At 37.9% G+C, this 27,255-nt stretch overlaps 1 protein-coding gene across 1 annotated transcript; it reads right to left on the minus strand.

Annotated features, from left to right (window-relative positions):
• Positions 1-4,140: 4,140 nt before the first annotated feature.
• COPS5 (COP9 signalosome subunit 5) lies at positions 4,141-27,239 on the minus strand. Its single transcript, XM_001368081.5, has 8 exons — positions 26,664-27,239; positions 23,955-24,189; positions 23,554-23,682; positions 17,610-17,675; positions 14,647-14,732; positions 7,664-7,775; positions 6,475-6,623; positions 4,141-4,502 (listed from the first exon to the last, which is right to left on the minus strand). Exons 1-8 carry the CDS (start codon positions 26,804-26,806, stop codon positions 4,418-4,420), a joined length of 1,005 nt encoding a protein of 334 aa, XP_001368118.1. The 5' UTR covers positions 26,807-27,239; the 3' UTR covers positions 4,141-4,417.
• Between the last annotated feature and the right edge of the window lie 16 nt (positions 27,240-27,255).

Consider the following 27,255-nt stretch of genomic DNA (forward strand, 5'->3'; position numbering starts at 1 on the left):
TTAGCTGTTCTGTGAATGTTTGATAGAATTCACTTGTGAATCCATCAGGCCCTGGGGATTTTTTCTTAGGGAGTTCTTTGATGACCTGTTGGATTTCTTTTTTTATATGGGATTATTTAAGAATTCTATTTCTTCTTCTGTTAGTCTAGGCAGTTTATATTTTTTTGTAAATATTCATCCATATTGCCTAGATTGGTATATTTATTGCCATATAATTGGGCAAAGTAGTTTTTAATTATTGCCTTAATTTCCTCTTCATTGGAGGTGAGGTCCCCCTTTTCATCTTTGATGCTAATTTGCTTTTCTCCTTTCCTTTTTTAAATTAGATTGACCAGTACTTTGTCTTTTTTGTTTGTTTTTTCAAAGTACCAGCTTCTAGTCTTATTTGTTAGTTTAATAGTTCTATCACTTTTGATTTTATTAATTTCTCCCTTAATTTTTAGGATCTCTAGTTTGGTTTTCTTCTGGGGGTTTTTAATTTGTTCACTTTCAAGTTTTTTATTTGTATTTCCAATTCATTGATCTTTGCCCTCCCTAATTTAATATATGCACTCAGGGATATGAATTTTCCTCTGAGTACTGCTTTGGCTGCATCCCATAAGGTTTGGAAGGTTGTCTCACCATTGTAATTTTCCTCAATGAAATTATTGTTTCTATGATTTGTTTTCTATCCAATTTTGGAGTATCATATTATTTAATTTCCAATTGATTTTTGATTTGGCTCTCCCTGTACCCTTACTGATCATTATTTTTATTGCCTTATGATCTGAAAGGGTGTATTTATTATTTCTGCTTTTCTGCATTTGTATGCCATGTTTCTGTGACCTAGTGTGTGATCAATCTTTGTGAATGTGCTATGTGGTGCTGAGGTGTATTCCTTTTTGTCCCTATTTATTTTTCTCCATATGTCTATTAACTCTAATTTTTCTAAGATTTCATTCACATCTTTTACCTCTTTCTTATTTATTTTTTATTTGATTTATCCAAATTTGATAGTGGTTGGTTTTGGTCCCCCACTAATATGGTTTTACTGTCTATTTCCTCTTTCAATTCTCCTAGTTTCTCCATTAGAAATTTGTGTGCATACATGTTGATTAGTGATTTTCCTTGTTGTCTATACTCCCTTTTAACAGAATATATTTATTTACCTTCCCTATCCCTTTTAATCAGGTCTATTTTTGCTTCGGCTTTGTCAGATATCATGATTGCCACTCCTGCCTTCTTTCTATCAGTTGAGGCCCAAAAGGTCTTACTCCATCTTTTAGTTCTGACCTTGTATCAACCGGCCTCATGTGTGTTTCTTGAAAACATATGGTAGGGTTTTGGATTCTAATCCATTCTGCTATTCGTCTACATTTTATGGGTGAGTTAATCTCATTGACGTTCAAAGTTATGATTGCCATTTGTGGATTCCCTGGCATTTTGATATCTTCCCCTAGTTCTGACCTTTCTTCTTTAGCTATAGCCTTTTAAATCAGTGATTTACTTTAGGTCAGTCCCCCTAGTCTCCTCCCTTGATATGCTTCCCTTTCTAGCCCCTCCCTTTTTGTTCCCTTCCCCCCCCTTCCCTCCCTTTTTATACTCCCTCTCCCCTCCCCCTCCTTAATTTCCCCTTCTCTCTTACCCTGTTGGATGAGATAGAATTCAAGATCCCAATGGATCTAGATATTCTTTCCTCTCAGAGTTGATTTCACTGAGAGTATGGCTTATGTATTACCAATTCGCACTCTCTTCCTCTCCTTCTCATAGGAGAATTCTTCCCCTCCCCTCCCCTCCCCATGTGTATCTTTGTGTGAGAAAGATTATTCTATTTAGTTTTTTTCTATTTCTTGAAGTATATCTTAGTACCATCAACGATTCCCCTCCTCCATTTTTCTTCCCCCCCTTTCTCCATATCATCTTGATGCCCCAATCTTTCCCCATGTGTGATTCTTCTAACTACTCTTATGATGCATACAATTTTTAAGAGTTACATATTACATTTTCCCCACATATTAGTATATATAATTTGATATAAATGTAGTCCTTATAGAAGATAGTTTGAATAAAAGAAAATGATAACATTTTTCTCCTTTTCCCTTTCTTTGATATTTACCTTTTCATGTTTCTGTTGCTCTTTGTGTTTGGATGTCAAACTTTCCACTGAGTTCTGGTCTTCTCTTTGCAAATACTTGGAACTCTTCTATTTTGTTGAATGCCCATACTTTCCCCTGGAGGTATATAGTCAGTTTTGATGGGTAGTTGATTCTTGGTTGGAGACCCATTTCTCTTGCCTTTCTGAATATCGTGTTCCATGCTTTGCAGTCTTTTAGTGTGTTCGCTGCTAAATCATGTGTGATCCTTATGGGGGCTCCTCTATATCTGAAGTTCCTTGGCTTCTTGTAAGATTTTCTCCTTAGCTTGGAAGCTCTTGAATTTGGTGATTGCATTCCTGGGGTTGTCTTTTGGGGATTAAGTATAGACAGTTTTCTATGAACCCTTTCTATTTCTATTTTGTCCCCTTGCTCAAGAACATTAGGGCAATTTTCTTCGATAATCTCTTGTAGTATGGCATCGAGAGTTTTATCTCTGGTTTTCCAGGTAGACCAATGATTCTCAAGTTGTCTCTTCTTCCTCTCTGTTTTCCTGGTCTGTCACCTTGTGAGATATTTTATATTTTCTTCTAATCCCTTAATTTTTTGACTTTGTGTTATTAATTCTTGCTGTTTTGCAAGATCACTGTCTTCCAGTTGCTTAATTCTGGTCTTTAGGGACTGGTTTTGCTTTTCAGATTGGTCCACCCTTCTGTTAGAGGCTTCCAGCTCTTTCTCCAATCGTGAGGTCTTGTCTGTCAGGTTGTTGACCTCTTTCTGAATTTTTTTCCATTTTTCTTGCCAGAAGGTTTCCATCTTTTGGATAAGCTCCAATTTGAGTTCTTCCAGAGCTTGTGGATAATTTCCATTTTTTTTAAGGCATGTTTTGATTTTGTTTGAATTTCATCCTCTTTCTCTTCTGTCCCCTGGGTTTTACCTCCATAAAAGTTTTCAATAGTCACTTTTTTCCCTTTTTTCTTGGAGGGTTGGTCTTGGGCAGTGTGAGCCATTGCTTTGGTGGTTTTCCCTTTCCTTTTTGGTCAGAGATCTGGGCGATATGGGTGGGTTTTCTGTGGATTTAAGTTGCCTCACACTAGTTCTTCCCAGCCTCCACAGTTTGTTAGTGCGCCCTCCCCCGTGCTCTTCTCTCCGGTGGGCAGGAATCTCCTGTAAAACCGCTCTGAGGGGTAGATCTCTGGTATTCCCTGTCAATTTCTAAGGATCCTGGCGTGCTCCCTCCCCCCCCCCCCCCCCCCCCCCCGAGAGGAGCGGAGCTTTGGTCTCAGGCTGTTTTTACAGTTTCTGGAGACTCCACGCTGTTCACAGTTTGCAAGGGTCCCCGCAGCCTGCGCACTCTCCGGTGCACAGGGTTCTCCAGTGAAACTTCCCTGAGAGGCATTTTCCTAGTAGTCCTCCTTTGCTCTGAAGGACCCTGGTGTGTGCGTGCCCCCCCAGACAGAGACATTCCTCACTCACATGCTGTCTCTGGTGAGCACTCTGAGCTTCTACTCTGGTTCTGTGGAGGAGGTGGGGGGGGGGGGGAAGAAGGGCAGCTCAGTGCACGTTTTTGTGCAAGCTTTTCCTCCTTCTTATAGTGTGGAAATGTTCATTCCCCTTGTACCTTCTTTATTGTGGCATACTGGAGAGTCCCTCTGTTCTTCCAAGGATGATTTTTATGCTCTTTTGAGGTAGTCTATTTTGTTCAGTGCCGGGTAGAAGAAGTGATTCGCGTCTAGATTGCAGCCATGTTTATCCGAAAGTCCCCCCCCCCCCCCTTTTTAAAGAAATATTCATGAGGAGAAATTAGAGGAAAGTTTTATGGAAGAAATAGAAGGATTTAAACTTTAAGGGGATTCCTGGTATTTTATATTTCACACAAGATACAACAGGAGTTGATGGAATGTGGTTTTGAAATAAAATGTCACAAGAGATTTACCAAATACTTGCGAAAAGTTTGGAAAGAAATGACAGAATCTTTAAAAAATCAAAAGGAAGTTTCTTTACAGTTGTACAAACTTCTTTTAACTAAGAACATCAGAATAATGGATGAAGTACACAGAAAAGAATCTTTCATTTTAAAGAATTTTTATTATAGCTCAGTGATCATTATAAATAACTAAAAGCCAATATCTAAGTAACAATCCTTTAGTTTCCTCTTAAGTTTGCCAAAGTAATCTTCTGGCATTTTTTATACAACTAACAAAATTTCAAAGCACTTTGTTCTTCAAATAAGGTTTTTGATAACCAATTTTAAAGTATTAACTTGAGTATTTTTCTCATACTAGTTGTCAAACAAAGAAATGCTGCTAAGAAGGCAGAAAACAGTGACTACTTGATGGCATTCTTTAGGAAATGTTAATTTGGTTGAAAAGTTTATCCTTAATAACCTGAGACATCAATCCATGGATAGCTTCTATGGTGGTCTTACAGCTGAGGAAAAAAAAAGATGAAAATGATAACTTTGTAAAAGTACATTGTTTTTATTTCTTTAAAAAACTGCCTACAAAACAAAACAAAACAAAACAAAACAAAACAAAACAAAAACCTGCCTTTTAGTATCCACAATCCAATTAATCTATGCAAATATATATATTTAGAAAACAACATTTTTACTTGAAATCTGGTTCACTAATGGTTAAAGAGGATAAAGATTTTGAAAGCTAATAAAAGGAAAACTACATAAACAGTCATCAGAGGCATCCTTTAATATTAATAGTAAAAATAAATGCAATATTTTAAAAAAGTTTTCTATAAAAAAAATTCTACACATGATCTCTAATGTTTCCTATTTGATACATTTTCTTGATCACTTTAACTGGTTAATATGATACGATGACAATTTAATTAATCTTTCATGTCTCCAAATATGCTTTAGAAAGTGAGCTTCCAGGTAACAGATAATTTGTTCTCAACTGAATATGATCTATTTTGTAACAGTGAAATTTGCTATACTGAGTTGCTGTGTAAAGAAAGATCTTTGTATTTTAAGACATATTCAAATGAATGCACATTTAAAAACTCTTATGAACACAGCACTGCATATACAAAGAATTTGGTATTGTCTTAAACTCTGATTTCACCTCACATATCTAGTCAATTGCTAATTTTCAAGACAGAAGAGCAGTAAGGGCTAGGAAATGAGGATTAAGTGACTCGTCCAGGGTCACATAGTTAGTTAGTGACTGAGGCCACATTTGAACCCATGACTTCCTGTCTCTATGCCTGGCTCTCAGGACACTGAGTTACCCAGCTGCCCCCTTTTATCTATACTTTTACAAGCTCTACCACATTTGACACCATTTTTCTATTCATGCTACTACCAACTTCTCTTCCCTAGATTGTTGCCTATCTCCCAGCCTCATATCTCCTTCCATTTCATTACATCCTCCAGACCAAATACAGCCAAAAAAATATTCCTTAAGCAAAGATCTGATCATGTCATTCCCCCACTCAACTCCAGTGGCTTCTTATGGCCTCTAGAATAAGACATCAAACTTTTCTGTTTAACTTTTAAAGCCTTTCATAACCTTGCCTCAACCTATCTTTAAGACCCTTGTACATACACTGCACCTCACCCTTCATTTTGCAGCCCAGCTAAACTGTCCCTTTCTCCTCACACAGCTCTAGATCTCTTGCATCCGGCTTTTTTTGTGAGCTACCTTCCATGTCTAGAATGTAATCTATTTACCTCCACCTCAAAAAATTCTTGGTTTTTCTTTCCTGATTCCCTCAAGTACTAATCTCCTTCTTTCTCAAACGACCTTATATTAAACTGTTCACAAACACAGACACATACATGTCCCCGTGTGTACACACAAATGTCTAGATGTATGTATGTATGCATATCTGTAGAGGAGAAAGACAATCGAGTCAGAGTTGAGCACATCAGACATATTTGGAAGGGATCACAGAACAAGTTTTTTTTTTTATTTGCTTGTGGTTTATTAATTTGTTGCTGTACTACTTATTAAATACTGAGGGATTGATGTAAGATTTTACCCCTTATTTCATTTATTTTGTTTTTGTTTTATGGATGGTTATTAAGTTTACAATAAGGGTATTTTCCAAAGATTTTGGATTGTAGTTACTTTCTACCTACAGTTCAGGTTGATCTGAATTTAATGGACCAAGATGTCCCAGTGCCAAGTATCCACTGTCTAGTGTGCAGCCCCCTACCTCTGCTTCTAACTTCCTTTGTTGTGCTGTCTGCCCAATTTGATTGTAAGTGCCTTGAGGATAGGAATGGTCTTTCTTTTTATTATTGTATCCCTAGCACTTAGTGTAGTGTCTGAGACACAGTAGATGCTTAATAAATGTTTACTGAATTGAATTTAATTAAAAAGGGAAGTGTTACTGTGGGAAAATAAGAAGGAACTGAGGGAAAGAATTCATATTCCTTTACCTGTCTCTTGTTGCTTTAGCAAGTTTGTCTTCTGACTTTCGGTCATGTGTTTCTAAACCCAACATGAAACTCCCTCGTCCAAGCTGGGCTTCTGACTGTTCTAGTTTTTCAGATAAATCAAAGACTTGTCCAGTGGTATAGTCTGCATTCTATGGAAGGAAATGGTATTTAACATGTTACTGATCTAGATAACTCATTTCTCCATCACTGCAACAATTTACACTTTCCTTTCAATTATATTTAGTAGAAAATTTATTAAACAATGTGTTATTAGGATTCTGGCATGAAATCTAAATGGCTAGCTGAGGTAGAACATCAAACTTTTAAAAACTGCCCCAATATAAAAATCAACTATATTAAATATCAGATTTATACCATGATTTTCATTTTTGTCTTTTATTTCCTCTGCCTTGGAATCAATATAGTATTGATTTCAAGAGGGGAGATGAGGGTTAAAAAAAAAACCCAAACAAAACAACTCAATTTCCCTCATTTTATCTTAAATATGGTTAGGAATTAAAACAAAACAGAATAAAAAGAACCAGACAACACTGACCCATAAAATTAAATCATGTCATGAAGCTCTAAAAATAAAATTGATGATCACCTCCCCCACTAATTCTGTTTATGTAACCTAACACTTGTCTAAGTGCTGAAACTACTAGCATTGGTAGCTATTGCAATATAATAATGTCACACTGTGTACATCCCACCAGGACTTGTGGAAATCTACTGCTACCTGATGGAAGATAGTGTATATTGTAAGCAAGGGGGGAGGGTGGGGAAAAATCTCTATTTTTGAAAACCCCTAAACAACAAATTGAAACCATGACTTTCAGGTATATTAAGTTACAAGTGTTATCAGAGCTTTCCTAACCTTTCCAGAATTACTCTATAATGTTAAATCAGTCCATCCCCTGTCTCTTTCTGCTTGACTTCATTCCACCTCTACCTCACTCTGGTTCTGACTCAGTAGGGGGAGACTCCATTCTCTCTCATACATCCAAAGGAAGTATTTTTAGTATTTTGATCTTAGTGGAAGTTACAGATATGTGGGATCTGGAAAACCATTATTGGATAATTAAAACATTAAAATAAAAGTTATATGGCAGCATAAATATTTCTCATAGACCTTACAACCTCACAAGAAAAGTGATTATATATAGGTTAGATAAACTGTGATACTCACCGTAAGTAAGCTAGAAGAACTCAGAGTATTTACCCAATATTTGTTCCATAGAAGTTCAAGCAATTTACGATCCAAAGATGATTTAAAGTAAGAGACTTCCAAAGCATAATACCTATTACAAGAAAAATAAGTTATGTTAAATCTCAAATAAAAGAACTACATTTTAAAGAAGTTATTTTTAAATATACAGCAAATGCATTTACCACTTGCATTTTCATATTTTTATTTCACATCCAAAATAAAAGTGGCAGGCAGATATGATTTATCCTTTTGGGTAGTGAGATCTGGCTCAATGAGCCTAAAAAATAACCATTTTGAAAACAATATTCTATGAGTAATGTATAAAAGGCAGTAATGACTTAGGCTAGTTCCTAATTAGTGTAAGTTTGGTGTTGGATCAAAATGAGATCCTTGCTAATCAGCCAACAGTTATCATAGCCATAGTATGGATAGAATATTCCCTAAGAATACTGTAACATTAGCTCAGGTAGAGGCAGCCACCCTCATTTCTAGATATAAACACAGCAGGTAAATAAGGCAGGATATGGTGACTTTCATGGCCTTGGGACAGTGACCCAGTTTGAGAAGCCCCAGTTTCATATGGGTGTGGATTTTTTTTTGTTTTGCCCATAAGTGACAGGAAAGTCATATGTCCAGAGGCCACCAAGAAGCTGCATAGCTTGGGCCTTAGTTTTTGTCTTTTTTTAAAACCCTACCTTCTGCCATGGAACCAATTGATTCCAAGGCATAAGAGTGGTAAGGACTAGGCAATGGGGGTCAAGTGACTTATTGAGCCTTAGTTCTTGAAGAGACCTGGAGCTCTGTTGCCTTACGGAGAAAAAAAATCATCTTGTCTACTCGGTAGGCAGGAGGGGTGAGGGAACCCACCCTTTGGTAGCAAGAATCTTCTAGAGCAATACTGTCAAACTGAAATAGAAAGGATTACTATAAAGCCATATATTAGAAAATCACAAATTAATCCTATTTATGTTGTACTCTATTAAAAAACTTTTTGTTAAATATTTCCCATTGTAGGTTTAGCTATACTTGGGGAGTTTTCAAGTTTGACACATTTCTTCTAGAGGATTTTCTTATCATTTAAATATCTTTAGAGCTTTCTTTCACTGGACCATCCTCAGCTCAAATCCAAGCAGCCTGGCTCAGAGTACAAGGAGGAGAAAAAGGGGGGGAAGAAAAAAACTAAACTAAGAACGAATATGGTAAAAGCAAAAGACATATAAGAAAACCTTACAGGTTTCCTGAAGGAGACTATAGAAAAAAAAAATAGGAGAACAAAGACAAGAAATTTCAGATTTTTCCTTCACCTAAAAAACAAGCCCCAGATCTTTTTTTTTTTTTAAATTTGGGAAATTTCATCTAATTAATTAATTTAGAATATTTTTCCATGGTTATAAGATTCATGGTCCCCCCCCTCCCCCTAGCCAATGAGCAATTCCACTGGGTTTTACATGTGTAATTGATCAAGACCTATTTCCATATTATTGATATTTGCACTAAGGTGATCTTTTAAGAGTCTATATCCCCAATCATGTCCCCATCGAACCATGTGATCAAGCAGTTGTTTTTCTTCTGTGTTTCTACACCCACAGTTCTTTCTCTGGATGTGGATAGTGTTTTTTCTAATAAGTCCCTCAGAATTGTCCTGGGTCATTGTTATTGCTGCTAGTAGAGAAGTCCATTACATTCGATTGTACCACAGTGTATCAGTCTCTATGTATAAAGTTCTTCTGGTTCTACTCCTTTCACTGTGCATCAATTCCTGGAGGTTGTTCCAGTCGCCATGGAATTCCTCCACTTTATTATTCCTTTTAGCACAATAGTATTCCATCACCAACATATACCACAATTTGTTCAGCCATTCCCCAATTGAAGGGCATCCCCGCATTTTCCAATTTTTTGCCACCACAAAGAGCACAGCTATGAATATTCTTGTACAAGTCTTTTTCCTTATTATCTCTTTGGGGTACAAACCCAGCAGTGCTATGGCTGGATCAAAGGGCAATCAGTCTTTTAGCACCCTCTGGGCATAGTTCCAAATTGCCCTCCAGAATGGTTGGATCAATTCACAACTCCACCAGCAATGAATTAATGTCCCTACTTTGCCACACCCCCTCCAACATTCATTACTTTCCTCTGCTGTCATGTTAGCCAATCTGCTAGGTGTGAGGTGATACCTCAGAGTTGTTTTGATTTGCATTTCTCTAATTATGAGACATTTAGAACACTTTTCCATGTGCTTATTAATAGTTTTGATTTCTTTATCTAAAAATTGCCTATTCATGTCCCTTGAAAGCCCCAGATCTTGATGATGTGGTCTATGGGGTTGGGGTAGAGCTGAAGGTGGGGGTGGGGACAAATTCCCACAGTCCACAGTGAGTCTCCTGATTCCAGATGATGGTAATATGGAGAAATATGAATGGAACATCAAGGCCATTGAAGAGATGGTTATACCTCTAACTAAGACAAAGAACCAACTGGAGCCAGAAGCCATCAGGGCCAGAGCACATCTCATCCAGGTCCTCTGTATTAAAGGGGCTTAGCAGCATAAGTCTCTTGCACGTAGTTTGTCCTGGGATCTACCAAGGCTTTCCCCATATTGCCATTCTCTGTTTATTCACTTCCCCTTCCCTGGCAATCTTATCAGAGGAATGATTCCATATCTTTGCCTCTTTAGAGATCTTAGTGGGGGGGGGGGGTGCTACTCCCTTCTTCCCCAGAGGCTAGATAAGGACTCTTCCTCAGTTTCATCCAGGGATTCAGGATTACCATCAGGTCAGCTAGGTGATGCCCCTTTTCCCAGATAATACACATTTACCATGGTTTTATAGTGACAGTTTCACTTCCCTTGTGCTATTTGGAAGAAAGCAAGGTACCTTCCAATAGTCCCATCCTTGTTCCCTCAAGCCTTTCTGGGGAGTTGTGCCAGAGGAAGGAAGTCTGACAGTTGAGGGGAAACTGAGCTATTTCTGGAGAGTGTATGAAGTTCCCTTAGAGGGCAAGAAGATTGAGGAAAAATGGCCAGGCAGGTAGAACCAAGAGAGGAGAAAGCCCAGAAAAAGGAAGGTAGCATTCAGAAGGAAAGGTGGTCAACAGTCTCAAAGGCCTCAGAGAGGTCAAGAAAGATGAAGACTGAAAAGGTTATTAGCATGGGCAATTAAAGGGATCACTGGGAACTCTGGAGAGCAGTATTAGTAGAATCATGAGGTTGAAGCTAGTTAAAAAGGTTGAAAACAGTAGGAGGAGAGGAAATTATGGTTTGTTTGTTTTTTTTATGAGTATGGCTAAGAAAGGGAGGAGAGATACAGAATGAGAGCTTGAGGAGGTGGTAGGGCCATGTTTGTAGGCAGCAGATAAAGAACTAATAGACAGGAAAATGCTGAAGATTAAGAGAGAAAAAGGGAGATGGTCAGGAAGCAATGAATCCAAAGGGGTTGGCCACCTCATCAGACTGGAGAAAAGGATGACAGAATGGGAGATGAGGGAAAGGGACTTTTCTGAATTGAAGAGAAAGGGAGATTAGGGAGCTGATGTAGAACAACCTTAGGAAAGTAGGACTGCAAATTTCTCTTTCCTTGAATATCATATTTTATGAGATTTGGAATATCTAATCTTCATAATCTATTCTGTGTATTATGACTAGTGTGGTACAATGACACGAACACTGGATCTCAAGTCAGAGGATCTGGGTTTGAACCCTGGGATCTGCTACTTTTATCTGAAATCTTGAAGGTGACAGATGATCCATGAGCTCTAAATTCCATGTTCCCTTGATGAAGCAATTTTAATGGCTTCACACTGCCTATGAGGTCAAACAGAAACAGATTTCCTTAGACAGCGATCTGAAGTCCTCCACAGAAATGATGATAATGATGGTCAGTCTTTATCTAGAGCTTGAGGTTTGCAAAGTGCTTTGCATGCTATTTCATTTGATCCTGTCACAACAGTATTGTGTGCTCCTTTCTCATTTTGCACATGTAAAACTGAGGTTATGAGGTTAACTGGCCCAGGGTCATACACCTAAACAGAGGTCTGAAGCAGAAATCTGAACTCAAGTATTTCTGACTTTAACGCTGTCTACCCACTGCACCATCTTGCTGTCCCTAAGCTCCATTTCTAGCCACATTGCACAGTATTTCATAGTGTACCCTCAGCATTAGCAAACTGGACTACCCATATGTGTCTAGCACTTTTACACCATGAGCCTTTTCTCTGTTCATGCATCTTCCTATACCTCGAAGGATTCCTTTAGGGATTTGGACTAGATAATCACTGCCTTGTTAGAAATTATATCAGTCCTTACTGCTTCTTTGGAAGCATTCCTTTACTACTATTTCTCTAAAATTCCATGTATTTCTTTTGTCCACTGTTTGCCCATTCTTGTACCTCTGGTCACTCTTCCAACTTTTTAAATTGACTGTATTACATGGCTTATGGCCTTACTCATTCCATTTCATGCCAAGTTGACCACCCTTCTAATAGTCTTTTCAATTTCAACTCCAACAATTCTTCAGTCTCCTCACCTCCAATCTACCCCTACTTTAGCAGCACACCTTAGACCTTGCCAGCTTCTCCTTGTATCTGCTCTCTTGATCCTATTTCCTTTAGTTTCTTGTTTTAGCTGTCTCATCTCTTTCATGCATCTTCAGTCTCTGCCTTGGTACTAGTTTCTACCTATCAGCCTGAAAATATGCTAAGGTCTTCCCAAAGGCTCTTCCTAAAATAAGGTTTCCCTTGACTCTTTTTGTTCCTTACCATTAACTGATTCTCATTTTCTCCATTTATTGCTTTCACTCCTTCTCCTATCATTCTTTTCTAACACCTCCACAATCTTACTTTTGGCCTCATAACTTAACTAAAACAGCTCTTTCCAAAGTCATGAATGACCTAGTTGCCACATCTGATGGTCTTTTTCACTTCTCATCATTCTTGACCCCTCTGCAGTATCTGGCCCTACTAACTACTCTCCCTCCCCTGGGTTGTATGATGCTGTTGTTGCTTGGTTCTGTTTTCCTCCTACTAGTCTGACTACTCCTTTTCCTGGCTTCTCAGTCTCCTTTGCTATATCATTATCCAAAACACGCCCTCAATGGTGGGTCTACCCCCATATTCTATTCTAGGCTCTCTTCTCTCTGAACTGAATCCTTATGAACTCCTTTGGATTTAATTATTAGCTCTATGCATATGACTCCAAGATCTATCTATTTTGCCAGTCTCTCTCCTCAGTCTCATATTTACATGTTTACTAGACATATCTAATTAGATATCCAGCAGATATTTAAACTCAGGTACATGAATCCTGCTATGCATGTTGCAGACCAGCTAAATTGGTGTCCTCACTGTTTCACATATTCAGCTCGAATTTCTGTCTTTGTACCAAGCCCCTCCTCTAATTCCCATCCCCTTTTGGAATTCACTCCCTCCAGGACTAGTTCTCAGAATTCCTAGTTTCCTTCAAGACTCAGCTCAGATGCCACTTTCTTCTTGAGACTATGATGATCCAGATAATGATTTCATATCAAAAGTATCCAGCTATCTCTATATCTACATACCCATCCTGCTAGACTATAAGCTCTTTGGGGTATGGAAAATTACTGTTGAATTGGGATATTTTAAAAATAATTTTCTCTGTAGCATTCCCCCCAAAAGTTTGATTTTAAAGCTCAAATAGTTTCTCTCCAGGCTATGAAACTGGGTAGGGTCCTCCTTTCTTTTGTCATAGGCAGGGTGAAGCCCAGCTTCTTATTTATTTGTAAACAATAATTCTCTTAGGTTATAAAGCTGGCAGGCTTTAGACAGCCATTTTGCAATGGTATTTGGTACAATGTGTTGCCATCTTTGGAGGGTCTCTAGGTATCCTTCCAAGATCCATCTCTTCTTGTGATGAAGGGGTGACTAGGGGAGAGTTGAGCCGCTGAGGCCACTTCCTACTCACTTGTTTCCCAATCAGAAACCTTTTAGGATATCCTGGGGAGGGACTGAATGATGATGTCACAAGACCATGGGAGAGGAAGCAGGCCTCTCTTCTGGTTCCACTTTTTACTTTTTTTTTCTCCCCAAGCTAAGTTGCCTGGTTGCTTGGGCTCACATCTTTCTCTCTCTTTTTTGGGCCCTGCTTGAGTTTTTGGCATTTGTTTGGAGTGTGGAAGGAGTTCGTGGTTAGTAAGAAATCTTGAGTGGCTGATTAATAAATAATTTAAAATGAAAAGAGACAGGCTCCAGAGAATTTCATTTGTTACAGAGGGCAGGACTTGTTTGACTTTTATATATTTCCAATTACTAGCACATAGTAGGCACATCAATAAATGTTTGCTAATTCATTATTACTATTCTTCTTCCCTTAAGGGTTAAAATTTCTTCAAACATTTGACTTTATCTGATGCCTCTGTTTCTTATCTCTTCGGTCTCTTGCAAGTGGGAATTATTCAGAATATGGACTATTCCAATACAGAAACTATTCTCAAAAGATTATCCAAGACCATCTAATTACCAAATTTAAATAAAAAAAAAAGACTTTGACTTCCTTAACCTCTGACTACCTTTGGATACAGAGTCCAGTATAATTTTTCATGTGCAGTAGGCATTTAATAAGTGTTAATGGACTAAAATTAATGTTAGCACTATTTATATCACTTAAAAAGAAATATAGCCATACATCCAACAAGAGAAAGATGTTTAAACCAACTATGATTTGTTAACATAAGAAACTACTGATAGCTAACAGCTGTTGCTACTGACAGCTATGTTGCTAAATGGATTGAACAAATGAAAATATATGAAATGTTAAATAGAAAAATGGAAAAGATAAAAAGAGCAGGGACACCCTGAAATATATGTCTACTAAAAGATTGGACAAGAATGTAGAAGGATGAAAATAGAGTTTAAAGTTTCCTCTTTTCGGGTAAAGTTGCTTGTTAACATAAAAAAAAAGGTTTACTTTTTCATTTCTTTTCCGAATTACTTACTGTTTGCAATGTACTCCAAAGTCTTCTATTTTATTAAGTGGAATAGTCTGGTACTCAGAGGGACCTTCATCTGGTGGTTTATAGCCCTGCACAAAGAATGTAAAATGAATCAGTAGAGTTAGTGAAAATATTTCCAAGGTAATATAGATTTCTGGTTTAAAAAAACACTTTTTTGTAGCCTAACACTGCATAACAATATTTTTGTAACCTACAGAAAAAACATACTACCATTTTTCTTTTGAAGTTATATTGCTTGATCTGGTTTAGAATTTATTTACCAGTGTCCAAATCGTATAAATTTAGGTATTTTTTGGGAGGGGTAACTTAAGAGAGCTGAACCTGCGGTCTCTCAAGGTTCAGGGTCTTCTGTCTAGGTGTGGCGGTCAGTTGAATAAGTGGTGAGAGACACTGTATGCTCAATCCTGTGTTTAGGCATCACACATTGTTCTGCCATGCACAGAGATTGTGTTTATTTTATAGTTTCAGTGAATACATACTTTTTGCACACAATAATTTCTCAACATACATGTTTCCATAGAATCTAACAATAGATGTGAAGCCTAAGAAGATAGTCAACAATACATTGTTGCTATAACAGTAATAGATGAATGACATAAACAGGGTTATCTGGAGGTTAGTTCCCCTTGACCTATGGGATGGCCAGATTGAAGAATTATTGTTTCTTTTGATTAGCTTTCACATCAATCATAATTACTTAGGAGATGGGTAACAAAACATTTCATAGCTAGGTACGGGGTTAGAGGGTAACTTAAAGCAGACCAGAATTGGAATTTTTCTCAATTTTCAAGATGCATTTTTCTTGTGTTTCATTAGGGCACCTTGGTAATGTTGCCTGGTTATTGTAAGCTTAACAAACCAGCGAAGTGTGTCAGTAACTCATGTTTCTAGAGGAGTGACTGATTGAGGCTTGTGTATTTAGCTAACAGTAGGTGCCTCTGAGTGTACCTCTGCTAAGAGGAAGAAAGGAGGAGTAATGGGTAGTTATCTTTGAATTTTAATTCTGTGAATGTAATCTTTTTGGGGTACTATTCTAAGGGGGTTAAAGTGGGACACATGTGTTAACCCTATCAGTATTTGCGCTCATTATTTCTCCGTATTGGGGAGAGAACAATAATCATAATTCCATTAGTAAGGGAAGTTAGAGAGAGAAGTCATATATAGGGGGTTCTGTGGGTGCTTTATTTTCTGGAGGCTGCTTTGCAGTCTCCATTTCCCCAGACTGTGACTCTGTCAGACAGTGGGGGTAAAATGGCTCCCCACAGGGTAAGGAGAAGAAATATCACAACTGCTCATCTTTTTTATACTTTTAGCAGAAATAAAGGACAGAAAAATTCACTCAACCCCCTCTTTTCAATCTAAAGACAGTTTCTCCTAGGTTGAATGGAATGTTAATGAATTATAACCAATATATAATTTAACATATTTTGTGGAATGAGGCACTAGTTCCCAAGACACTTAATTTTGATCACTCTCTTGGTAACTTACCAATGTTAATAGTTGTTCTATATATATATTTCTCAAAAATCCTTAAAAGCTTTTGATCAATAGAAATTTAGGGAGTACTGGCATAATGACTAATATATTATTCATATAAAAGTGACCAGAGGTAGAATTAAGTTTCTTGAGGAAGTACGATTGAATAGTTTCCCACAATTAGAACATGATCAGTTTTATCTTTGGTTTAGATCTGATAATAGATCTTCTTGGAAAGGGCAATTAATAGGGGGAAAAAAGGGCTGGAGGAAAACTGAGTATTCTTTTTTTCCAATTAGTTAGGAAAAGCTTCTTGATGGAAATGGAATCTGATGAGAGTTTAAATAAGTCAAAGGAGCGCAGATGGTAAATGGAAGATGACAGAAATGTTCTAGAAACAAAGTATGATTCAGAAAGTATGAAATCTGGAATGAGTAGGGAACTTGACTATTGATATAGGGAGTTTCCCCAATCTTTCTCCATCCTTTTATTTTTCTCTGCAGTTCTGGATATAAAAATTAAAATTCTGCAATAGTACAGCATAAGTAAAGAGAAATAATATAAATCATACCATTGTCTCTCATAATGCAAGACTAAAAGCTTCTTAAATATGGCTCAGTGATAGACAGAGTAACAGAATAATGTATTCTGGGGTCAAATTCTCCCTCATACCCTTCAAACCCAAACCATCTGGCAAATAACTTAAATCCCTTTTCTTGCATCATGTAAAAGGTAAAAAAGGGTCCATGTGGTTAGTTCACTCCTCCTGGTACCAAAGATCTGATTAAAGTCCCGAAGTTTTTTTTTTTTTGATATGTCCTTAATAATATGAATCTATAGCTTGGAAATTACTATAGCACACACAAGATGATTAGGGAAATTAATTAATCAATGTGACTATCATTCATAAGAATGTTTTAAAATTCCTTGATTACAGTTTTAAAAAAGAGTCTGTTTCTTCAACTCACATTTTAAAATATAGAAAGCTTATTGCAATCAGGAAATTGAGCATTTCTTTTCTCTGCAGGATTTTATTTTACTCTATATTATGTATTTGTTTTGGAATATTGCTCTGCCAAGTTCACTTGAGTTATACTGTCTACATGTTTCTACAAGCAAGGAATTCCAGTTTAAATGGTTTCTGTAGTGCCAACTATAGTACAAAGGGCAGGAAAGGTATTTAATAAGTAAGATGATCTTTTCTTGCACTATCAACCAAGTATAAAACTGTACTGCCAAAAATTTCAAAAGAACTTTGGTTTTAGTAAGTACATATTTTGTATGCATTTGATTTGATATTATGCAAATATTGTTGCAGCTTTCATTTGGAGGCTGAAGAATAGGGAAAAATGGATTTTTCATGTGCAGTCCTATTGTAAAATAAAATAAAAATGAATAGAATTTCAAGAAAATAGCCTTTAATTCAACAAAAATTTATTTTAATTGATTTGAATATTTTAACTTATTACCTTTGGATAGGTCCTAAAGGCACCAAGATTCACCTTCCCTGCAGATATTGTTCTTGTTGGATCAATCTATAATGGTTAAAAAAGTATTTCACATTAGATATGCAATTGTTACAAGATAGACAATATATTAATTAATACTGAGAATAAGAAGAAAGCTTTTGTAAGAGTTCCAAAGTAAAAGATTCAAGAAAACACTGTCAGTTTACTATAAAAATTTCCCATAAGTGATTAAAATTTTTCCTCTAAATGACAAACTTTTTCCAGTTAAAAAAAAAATATCCCTGATTTCTGAATTGATCCTTTTCTCTTCTAACTACTGAACCAGCCCTTTTTTTTTTTTTTAAACCCTTACCCTCTTCCGTCTTGGAGTCAATACTGTGTATTGGCTCCAAGGCAGAAGAGTGGCAAGGGCTAGGCAATGGGGGTCAAGTGACTTGCCCAGGGTCACACAGCTGGGAAATGTCTGAGGCCAGATTTGAACCTAGGACCTCCCGTCTCTAGGACTGGTTCTCAATCCACTGTGCTACCCAGCTGCCCCCCAGCCCTTTTAATAAAGAACTAAAAAGAGGTGGGGAAAGCAGTTTAACAAAACTAACACATCAATCAAGTCTGACAGAGTACAAAATGTTCTAAACTCATAGTGACCCATCTCTGCAAAGAAAGAAGATATATATATATTTTATCTCTTCGTAGGCAAATAGGGTCATTTTTCAACAGCATTCAGTTTTTCTTTTTTTATTCTCTCACAATGTCATCATTGTGTATTTTGTTTTCCTGATTCTGTTTATTTCACCTTGCCATCAGTTTCTATAAGTTTTCTTAAACTTAAATTTTTTTGCATTTGTTATTGCTTAAAGATCAGTAATGTTCTACTGTGTACATATATCACAATTAAAAAAAACAAACCTATCCTCTATTAACTATTTAATAGGAACTTGGTTTCCAGCCTTTTGCTTTTATAAAAAGTTCAAGCCACATTTTAAAATGGTTTTTACCATACTTACCTAATTAAAGATTATTTTTGACCTACTTTATATAAAACTGATTGGACAGTGCCTCAAATCTGAACACATCAGAAGTGCTTCTAGGTGGTCTTCAGTGAAGCCCCTAACAATTTTGTGGGATCTACTCTCACACCTTTATCATTTCACTTTGGTCTACAGAATAGGAAGAGGCAATGGCATGGAGGAAAGATAAAGAAAAAAAGAAAAATTTACTGTGGCCTAGTTTACTACCCAGGTCTCCCCTGCCAGCTCAAATCTTATCACTTGCCAATACCTGGAGAACTTACTGAAAGAAAAGAACGAGGAGGGAAAAGTCTATCTTGTCACAATTGGGGGATCCCTACCTCCATAATATCATGGATTCTCTGCCCTAGGGTTGGCCTTATAGTAGAACAAGGGGAAAAGTGGAGTGATTTTATAATGAATGTAAATTTTTCTTCTCTCTATTCTGTTCTTTCTTTTTGGGATATCAGGGAAAAGATATTAAGCGGAAGAGACAACATATATTTCCTATTCAATTTTTCTCTTTTGCTTTCATTTTGTCCCCTCTCTTCCCTACAATCTTCCTAAATAGCTTCCTGTACCTTTTCCTGTTTACTCTCTATCCTGTTCCCCTTCTTTACACTAAGTTTAGTCTCTCTTCCCCAAAATAGTTTCTTACTAGAGCCACGATCTATCCATCCATCCATCCATCCATCCATCCATCCATCCAACATTTACTAAGTACCTCCAATATATCAGGCACTGTGGTAGACACTGGGAATACTAAGAAAAAAAATGAAATAGTTCCTGCCCTCAAGAAGTTTAAATTCTACCATAAGTGGCAATTTGTATATAAATAAAAATATGCAAAATGAATACAAGGTAATTATTATTATTTTTTTTTTTGCAAAGGGGGAGTTCATAAGCAGCTGGGAATAAGGAAAGGATTCAGGCGGAAGGTGTTGCTTCAGCAGAGCTTTGAAGTAAAACAAAGATTTTTAAGACATAGGAGTAAGGTTGCCACCATCTCTTTAGCTACCTAATTAAGTGCAGTCTCTACCTTAGATTAAGTGAGTTTGCCATTAGTGGACTGCATCTCAGGGAGTTCCTATACTAACTAGAAGTATTGCAGCCAGGGAAAACGTGTTGTAGGCACTTCAAATTGAAATTCTCATACAAACATAGTTATCTGTGATATTCAGGTTAGACAGTACTGAATCTGGGGTAGTTGAAATTTCAAAATTTCAAAATTTTGTGATTTATTGATGTGCCCTGTTCTTACCCTGATTCAAATCACAATTCCTTTATATCTTAGTTGTTTTCATTAGTTGCTGATGCCAATGAATCTTTCTGTTTAACTAGGCTGGTTTGTAAAAGATAGCTCTTGGTTTAGACACCAGAGCCAACCTCAACTTCTTGATCTTGCTTTCTGCTGCCTTGAAGAAATCAGGGTCACTGCCATGTAATAAAGGCAGTATCAGGATAAGAATTTAGCAAATAAAGTAGCTAAAGTTTTCTTTACTAAATAAACCTTTGTGTGCTGGCAGTGAAACCCAACTACCTCATATAAACAATCAATATTTATTAAGTACCTATTATGTTCTAAGCATTTAGGGGATACAAAAAGAGGCTAAAGATAATCCCTTCCCCCAAGGAGCTTACAATTTAATGGAGAGGTGATAATATGCAAATAAATATATATAAAGCAAGATATATATATATATACACACACACATATATATATATAGGATAAACTAGAAACAATTAACAAAAGAAAGGCACTAGCATTAAGGGGCCTCAGGATGAGGTAGGAGCTTAGCTGAGACTTGAAGGAAGGCAAGGAGGCTAAGAGGCCAAAATGAGGAGAGCATTTCAGGCACAAAGGACAGCCAGAAAAAAATGCCTGGGGGCCAAGAGATGGAATGTCTTGTTAGTGGAACATTCTCCAAGAGGCTAGTGTCACAGGATTGAAAAGTATATGTTGGAGACTAAGGTTTAAGAAGACTGGAAAGGTAGGATGGGGCTAGGTTATGAAGGGCTTTGAATGCTAAACAAAGCATTTTGTATTTAATCCTGGAGGCAACAGGGAGCCATGGGAGTTTATCAAGTAGGAAGGGGTAACATGATCAGACTTGGGTTTTAGGAAAATCATTTTTGTGGCTGAATGGATGGACTGGAGTGGGGGAGACTTGAGGCAGGAAGACTATAGCAATAATTCAGGTATGCGGTGAGAAGGGTGGCAGTGAAAAGGAGGCATATTTGAGAGATGTTGCAAAGGTGAAATCCACAGGCCTCAGCAACAGCTTGGATCCCAGTGGGATGGGATGAGAGAAAGAGAGGAGTCCAGGATGACTCCTAGATTTTCAATTGGAGAAACTAGCAAGATGGCACTGTTTCCTATATCTACATATATTTATAGCAATAGGGAAGGTAGCAGGTGGGGGAGAGTTTAGGAAGAAAGACAGTGAATTCTATTTTGTATATATTGAGTTTAAGGTATCTATTAGACATCCAGTTTGATATGTATGAAAGGAGATGTGAGATTAGAAGTCTGCAGCAGGATAGGTAGATTTGAGAATCATCAGCAAGGGGATGATAATTCAATCCATAGGAACTGATGAGATTACCAGGGGAAGTAGTAGAGGGAGAAGAGGGCCTGGGACAGACTGAGGGATGCCTATGGTTAAAGTTGTGATCTAGAAGAGGATCCACAAAAGGAGAACAGAGGAGGTAGGAGGAGAACGGGGAGAGTAGTTTCCTGAAAACTAGAGAAAATGAGCATAAGGAAGAGAGGGATCCAGTGTCAAAGGCTGCAGAGAATGGTCAGGTCAAAAAAAAAAAGGTCAAAGAGAATGATGACTGAGAAAAGGCCACTGGATTTAGAGACTAAGAGATCATTAATAACTTTGGAGAGAGCAGTTTTGGTGGAATGATAAGGCCAGAAGCTAATACTCCATCTACTACACCAGGCCTCTTCCCATTGGGGGTATGATCCACTTAAAATTAGTTATCATCTGTATGAGAAACAGTATTAAATTATGTTTTGTCCTATTTGATGAGAAGTAGTATGGACAGTGAGCTGAGGTTTTAGTTTAGATGTCCACATCATAGGTAGACACCAGCTTCAACTAGGAAGGCCTAAGAGAAGTCCAGACTAGTCTGGGGTCACATCTGGCTTTCTGTTCAACCTGGAGGCCACCAGAATAAAGACAGTTTATAGTAAAATGCCAGATATATGGGAAGTAGACAATTTTTTAGTAGTATTCTAGATCAAATTAAACTCTAGGCTTTTATCCTGTTAATTCTATAGGTGGCTAAAGAGATTTGTGTTTGTTAAGGTAGTAATATGACAGAAGTTTGCCCTTTGTTGGATCTTTATGGTAATGCAAAGATCACAGCACTAAAGCATTACATTAATATAAATGTTATGAAATATTACTGTGCTACAAGAAATGGCTTAGGAATTCAGAGAAGCATTGGATTATTTGTAAAGAATAAAGTAGTGATGTCAGTAAAAGTAGAACAATATCCCTAATGGTTACAATAATGTAAACCAAAAACAACCTTGAAAGGCAGCTGAATCTGATTCACAGCAATGACTAATCTTTGTCCTAAAGAACAAATGATACACACACCAGGCTCTTTTCCTCACTGCTGGAATGTGCAGAATGACACCTAAGTGTTTTGCTACCTGAGAGAGTTCAAGGTGGGGCCACTTGTGTGTGGGGAAGTGAGATATCCAAAAATGAATGTGGTATGAAAAATAGAAGGTATCAGTAAGAAAAAGGGAAAGTATTGCATTTAAAAAATACTTTTTGGGGCTATTGGTAATGAACTTTTAGAAATTTCATTAATAGCTATAACCCATTTTAAAAAACTGAATCCAATTCTGACATGATTTACAATTCAGGTTTGCATAAACCTAAAGCGGGACTCTTCACATTTATATACCAAGATATAATCATCTCCATTACAGTGATCCTTCACCTATCACGGGAGTTATGTTCCAGAGACTCCTGTGATAGGTGAAATTTAGCAAAGTAGCAGTGTTATATTTATTGTATTATTCTATATTTTAAGGTTTATAAACCCTTCTCATTCTATTATAAAACTTTCCCACACTTTTATTACCCTACAGTCATTGAGCCAATCAGTGTCCAGGAAACAACACAGACATGTGGCTGGTCACCTTTCATTCCATCAGCCAATAGTGTGCTGCGATAAGTGTAACTCTGTGATACAGAATTATACATATATACTTATGTATATATTTAAATCCTGATACAGTGAAGTCACAAGAAGTGAACTAGATATAGTAAGGGTCAATTGTATACTCATATTGTTCTGGAAAGGCCCTAGTTATATGGGAGTTACATGTCCCACATAAATGCTTTTGAGCTCAGGGGCATGGCAACCATTAATAGGCTGTTAGCTACTCAAAAAGTGATTCTTTGCTAGAATGTGAGAAGGACATTTTTCTCTGACATTCAAGGGAGGAAAAAATGTATTTATAGGCACAGAAAAGTAGATACATTTCATTATTTCTGTTTATATGGTGACCAACAATGTAAAAGATACTTTAGTGCATTACATATGCTTACTACCATTTTATAGATGAATAGATTGAGGCCCAAAGAGGTTATTGGACATGCCTATGATTACAAAATAAGTTAGCCAAATTTAAGAATTAGAAAGTACCTGTGAGATCATGGGGCCCAACCCTCTTGGGTTGGAATTGAATTGGAATTGAAACTGAATCTAAGAGAAAGGCAGGATCTGCCCCCCAAACCTCTGTTCTTTCTCTGATTCCCAGTGGTGGTGACCTCTCTGACAGGCATTATTAAACACTGATTATTTGGCAAAGTAAATGAAACTGTGGACAGATATTCTCATTTCCTAACATACAAACTTAAGTGAATCTCAAGTTCTACTGTAAAGTTAATAACGAGAATACTTACAACTACAGCTACAAATGGTTCTTGAAACTGCTGATTGAGCATCTGGGTACTAACATCAATCCCAGAGAGCCAACAACCGTAGCCAGGGTGACTGTGATACCAGCCAATTGCATTTTCAAGTCGACCCACCTGACAAAAAAGGGAAAAAAAATTATAGTAAATGCTGAAACTAATATCCCACTTTACAATCAACTGTCTTTTGGTCATTTACCAAGGATTATACAAAGCAGAATACATGATATTTCATAATAAATATGTATAATACACACAAAGTTATTAATGAAAATGAATCTGAAACCTATGTTTTACTATAAAGTTCATTACTGTATTTTTTTCTATAATATCCCAAGCAGAGAACTTGGAGTTGCTGTGAAAACCTTTTTATTTGAAACATTTTTTACCTGTTTTGCATTTTCTATATATGCTGCCATATATTCATATGCAGCAGCTTGAGCATTAACTCGAGTTTCAGTGCCCTCTACTGGTAAGGCAAAACTGTCCATAATGATCATGGTTTCACCATCCACTTTGCCGAGCATCAAACCCATCACTTCCAAGTTGCCTCCTGATCTAGCATGCATCACCATTTTCAGAAGGGCTAAGGCTGAGATCTTGCAGTACTTAAAATAATGGTGACTATAAAACAAAAAGAAAGTATATTGCAAAATTAGCTTCAGTATGCAAAGCACAATTTCGTAGGAAGCTTTTTATACAAGTTAAAACATGACAGAAATTGGAAAGGTAAAGGGAGATGGTAGAAGGGATGGCTGGGAAGAGGGAACTATTAAGGGTCTCATTCCTTGTGGGGTGTAGGGAATAAGATGTTACTATCTTGAAAAAAATTCATGCATGCAGCAAATATCTTAACTTACCCAAATCACAAACCTGTTCTGTAAAAGGAATATGTGACCAGATCAGTAATTTTTTCCTTCTTTAAGTTGACCATCTGCCCTCATATATTTTCCAGCAAATACCATAAAGGATATACTATGGATGACACTGGACCCTTATAGCCTCTTTCTTTTCTACTGTGATACAGTGTTTTTGATCAGGAATCATAAGACTTGGATTCAAATTCGGCTTCTTCTATGTACTACCTGGGTGTCTTGTGGAGAAATCACTTTATGTTCCTAGTTTTCTATTTTCCTTACTTGCAAAATGAAGGAGTTGAATCTTTCAGGTCTCATTCTGTTCTAAATCATATGATCTTTTGTAATTCTAATATCAAAGTATAAATGACTGAAAAAGCCTTACTGCTCTCCAAAGTATCTGTATTTTACTGGGAGGCAAGAATCCTAACTCTTAAGAAATTATTCTCTATTTGTAGAACATAAGGTTTTAGCAAGGCGGAGAAAAAAATAGAAATAATTCAGGTCTGGAGAGTAGCAAGGTAAGTAGAGAGTATGCTAGGCCTGGGATCAGGAAGTTCTGAGTTCAAATCCAGCCTTGGACATCTATTAGCTATATGCCATGGGTAAGTCACTTAACATGTTTGCCTCAGTATCCTAAATGGGTATAAGTGCTTAGTAGGTACTTATTTCCCTCTTCTTTTTCATGTGTAAAATGAGGAGGGAGGGGTAAAAGTTGTAAGGTGGTAAACCCAGGCTTGATGTAAACTTCTGACTTTATTAGACATAACTTGCCACTAAAGACTCTTTCAACTTTGAAATCTGTGATTCTTTGACTAGACAATCTCTAATGATTCTTCCAAATCTTTTTTGAGAGAGGGACCTACCCTACACATTATACTTCTCAGGCAGCTGCCAGGCATTCATTATAGACAGTGCCCTATCATATTAGGAACTTCTAAGAGAAGAAACTTCCTATTTTTCCAGAAACCCCCAAATCCTTAAGCTTTAGAATCAAAGTACTTGTTCTTGAATTCAAAACTTTACTTCTCACTTGGTCAGGAGTTCTTAAGGTAGGATCCACAAATTTGTTTTTCAAAAATATTTTGATGATTAAATTTTAATAGAATCATATTCCTTTGCAGCCCAATGTATTGTATTTTAACTATTTAAATATATCATTCTAAGAAGAAATAGTTTATATAGCTTATATCAAATATAAATTCTTTTATTTGGAGTTCAAAACCTTTATAATCTGACCAATTCCTACCTTTCCAGCCTTATAACTGACTTGCTCAGAGTCACATAGCTGGGAAATATGAGGTCAAATTTGAACCTAGAACCTCCCATCTCTAGGCGTGGCTCTCAATCTACAGAGCTACCCTGCTGCCCTTGCTCTGCCTATTTTACCCAAATGACACTGGCCCCCCTGCTATTCCTCACAAGAGACTCTCATCTCTAGAATCTGGGCATTTTCTCTGGCTGTCCCCCATGCCCAACATTCTCTCATCTCAACATCAAATCCTAACTAAAATCCCACCTTCAAAGAAAGCCTTTCCCAATCTCTCATAATTCTGGTGCTTTGCTTTATTGATTCTCTCCAATTTATCCTTTCAATAGCTTGTTTGCACATTGTGCCCCCTATTAGACTGTGGGCTCATTGAGGGAAGAGGTTGTTCATAGTCTTCCCATCGATTAGTGCAGTACCTGGCACACATTAGGTGCTTAATAAATGTTTGCTGACTGACTAGACTTGTCAAAGGGAAGACTTTACTCACAAAGAGATGAAGAACCCAAATTTGCCTCAGAAAAGTAAAGGATAAGAGCAGTGATGGCCTTGGAGTCAGGAAACCCTAGATTCAATCACGTCCAGCCTCCTAACCGTGGGATCCCTCTCACGACCATTTGGACATTCCCCTTTCTAGGCATCGGTTTCCCCCCTCTGTAAAAAGAGGGTATTGGAATAGATGACCTCTACTCTCTTCGACAGCTCTCCAGTTTAGGGGTCGTTCCGTGGGCAGCCCCCTATTGATCAGCGGTGGTGGTGGTGGGGTCCCCGGGTCCTGGGCTTCGGTCTCCGGAAGACTCAGAGAGGAGGTGGGGGGTGACCTGGAGTCCCGGCAGGGGTGGGGGTGCGGCGGACCAGCCAGAGGCGGCCCCTCCCCCAGGGTGAGGGGTTGGGTGGAGGAGGCCGCATCCTCTTTCCTTCCCTCCACCCTCCTTCCCGTTCCCCTCCCCCGCCCCGGCCCTGTGCCTCCTCACTCCTTGGTCCAGGGCTTGGCCGCCAGGATCTCCTGCTGCTGCTTCTTGTCGTACTTATATATCTCATCTATGCTCTGGGCTTCCTGCATGTTGTTGGCTAGTTCCCAGCTCTTCTGGGCCATACCGCTCCCTGAAGCCGCCATCGCCGAGGAGACTCCGCAGGCCTTCCCCGTGTTAGCCGCCTGCCCCCCGTCCCCTCAGCTTCACTCCGATTCCTTAGCCGCTTCGGTCAACTGGCGAGAACTTGTGACCCTCGCCCCAGCCTTAATGCAACTCTCAGTTAACAGGTTCTCGGAGCTGCCATGACACCGGGAGGCTGGGATGGAGCGGCGTGGACTATTCGGAAATTGGGGGGGAGGTCCCGTCTTCGGATGCAAGACTTCGTGTGAGCAGCGCATATGAGGCCGTAAAGCCACAATATTAAAAAAATGGAATATGAATATAAGAAAGTTACGATGTGTTATATTTTCGGTTCCATAAGTGGATACTGTCACAACCTACTTAGCAGGTCGGAAAATGGTACAATCTCTCTGACACCAGGAGGGGGAGGGGCACGCACGTTATGCCGTGCACTTGCGTCTGCCTTCCGGGC

The sequence above is a fragment of the Monodelphis domestica genome, chromosome 3 (genome assembly GCF_027887165.1).
Source record: "Monodelphis domestica isolate mMonDom1 chromosome 3, mMonDom1.pri, whole genome shotgun sequence".
NCBI lineage: Eukaryota > Metazoa > Chordata > Mammalia > Didelphimorphia > Didelphidae > Monodelphis > Monodelphis domestica.

What these genes read in the sequence shown, in the direction of transcription:
- COPS5 (XM_001368081.5), bottom strand. Translation starts at nt 26,806, where the DNA reads ATGGCGGCTTCAGGGAGCGGTATGGCCCAGAAGAGCTGGGAACTAGCC. An exon ending in CCTTTAGGACCTATCCAAAG is followed by an intron (nt 14,733 to 17,609) that starts GTAATAAGTTAA and finishes TTCTTTGTGCAG; the next exon opens with GGCTATAAACCACCAGATGA. An exon ending in TTTGGAGTACATTGCAAACA is followed by an intron (nt 7,776 to 14,646) that starts GTAAGTAATTCG and finishes TTCTTGTAATAG; the next exon opens with GTATTATGCTTTGGAAGTCT.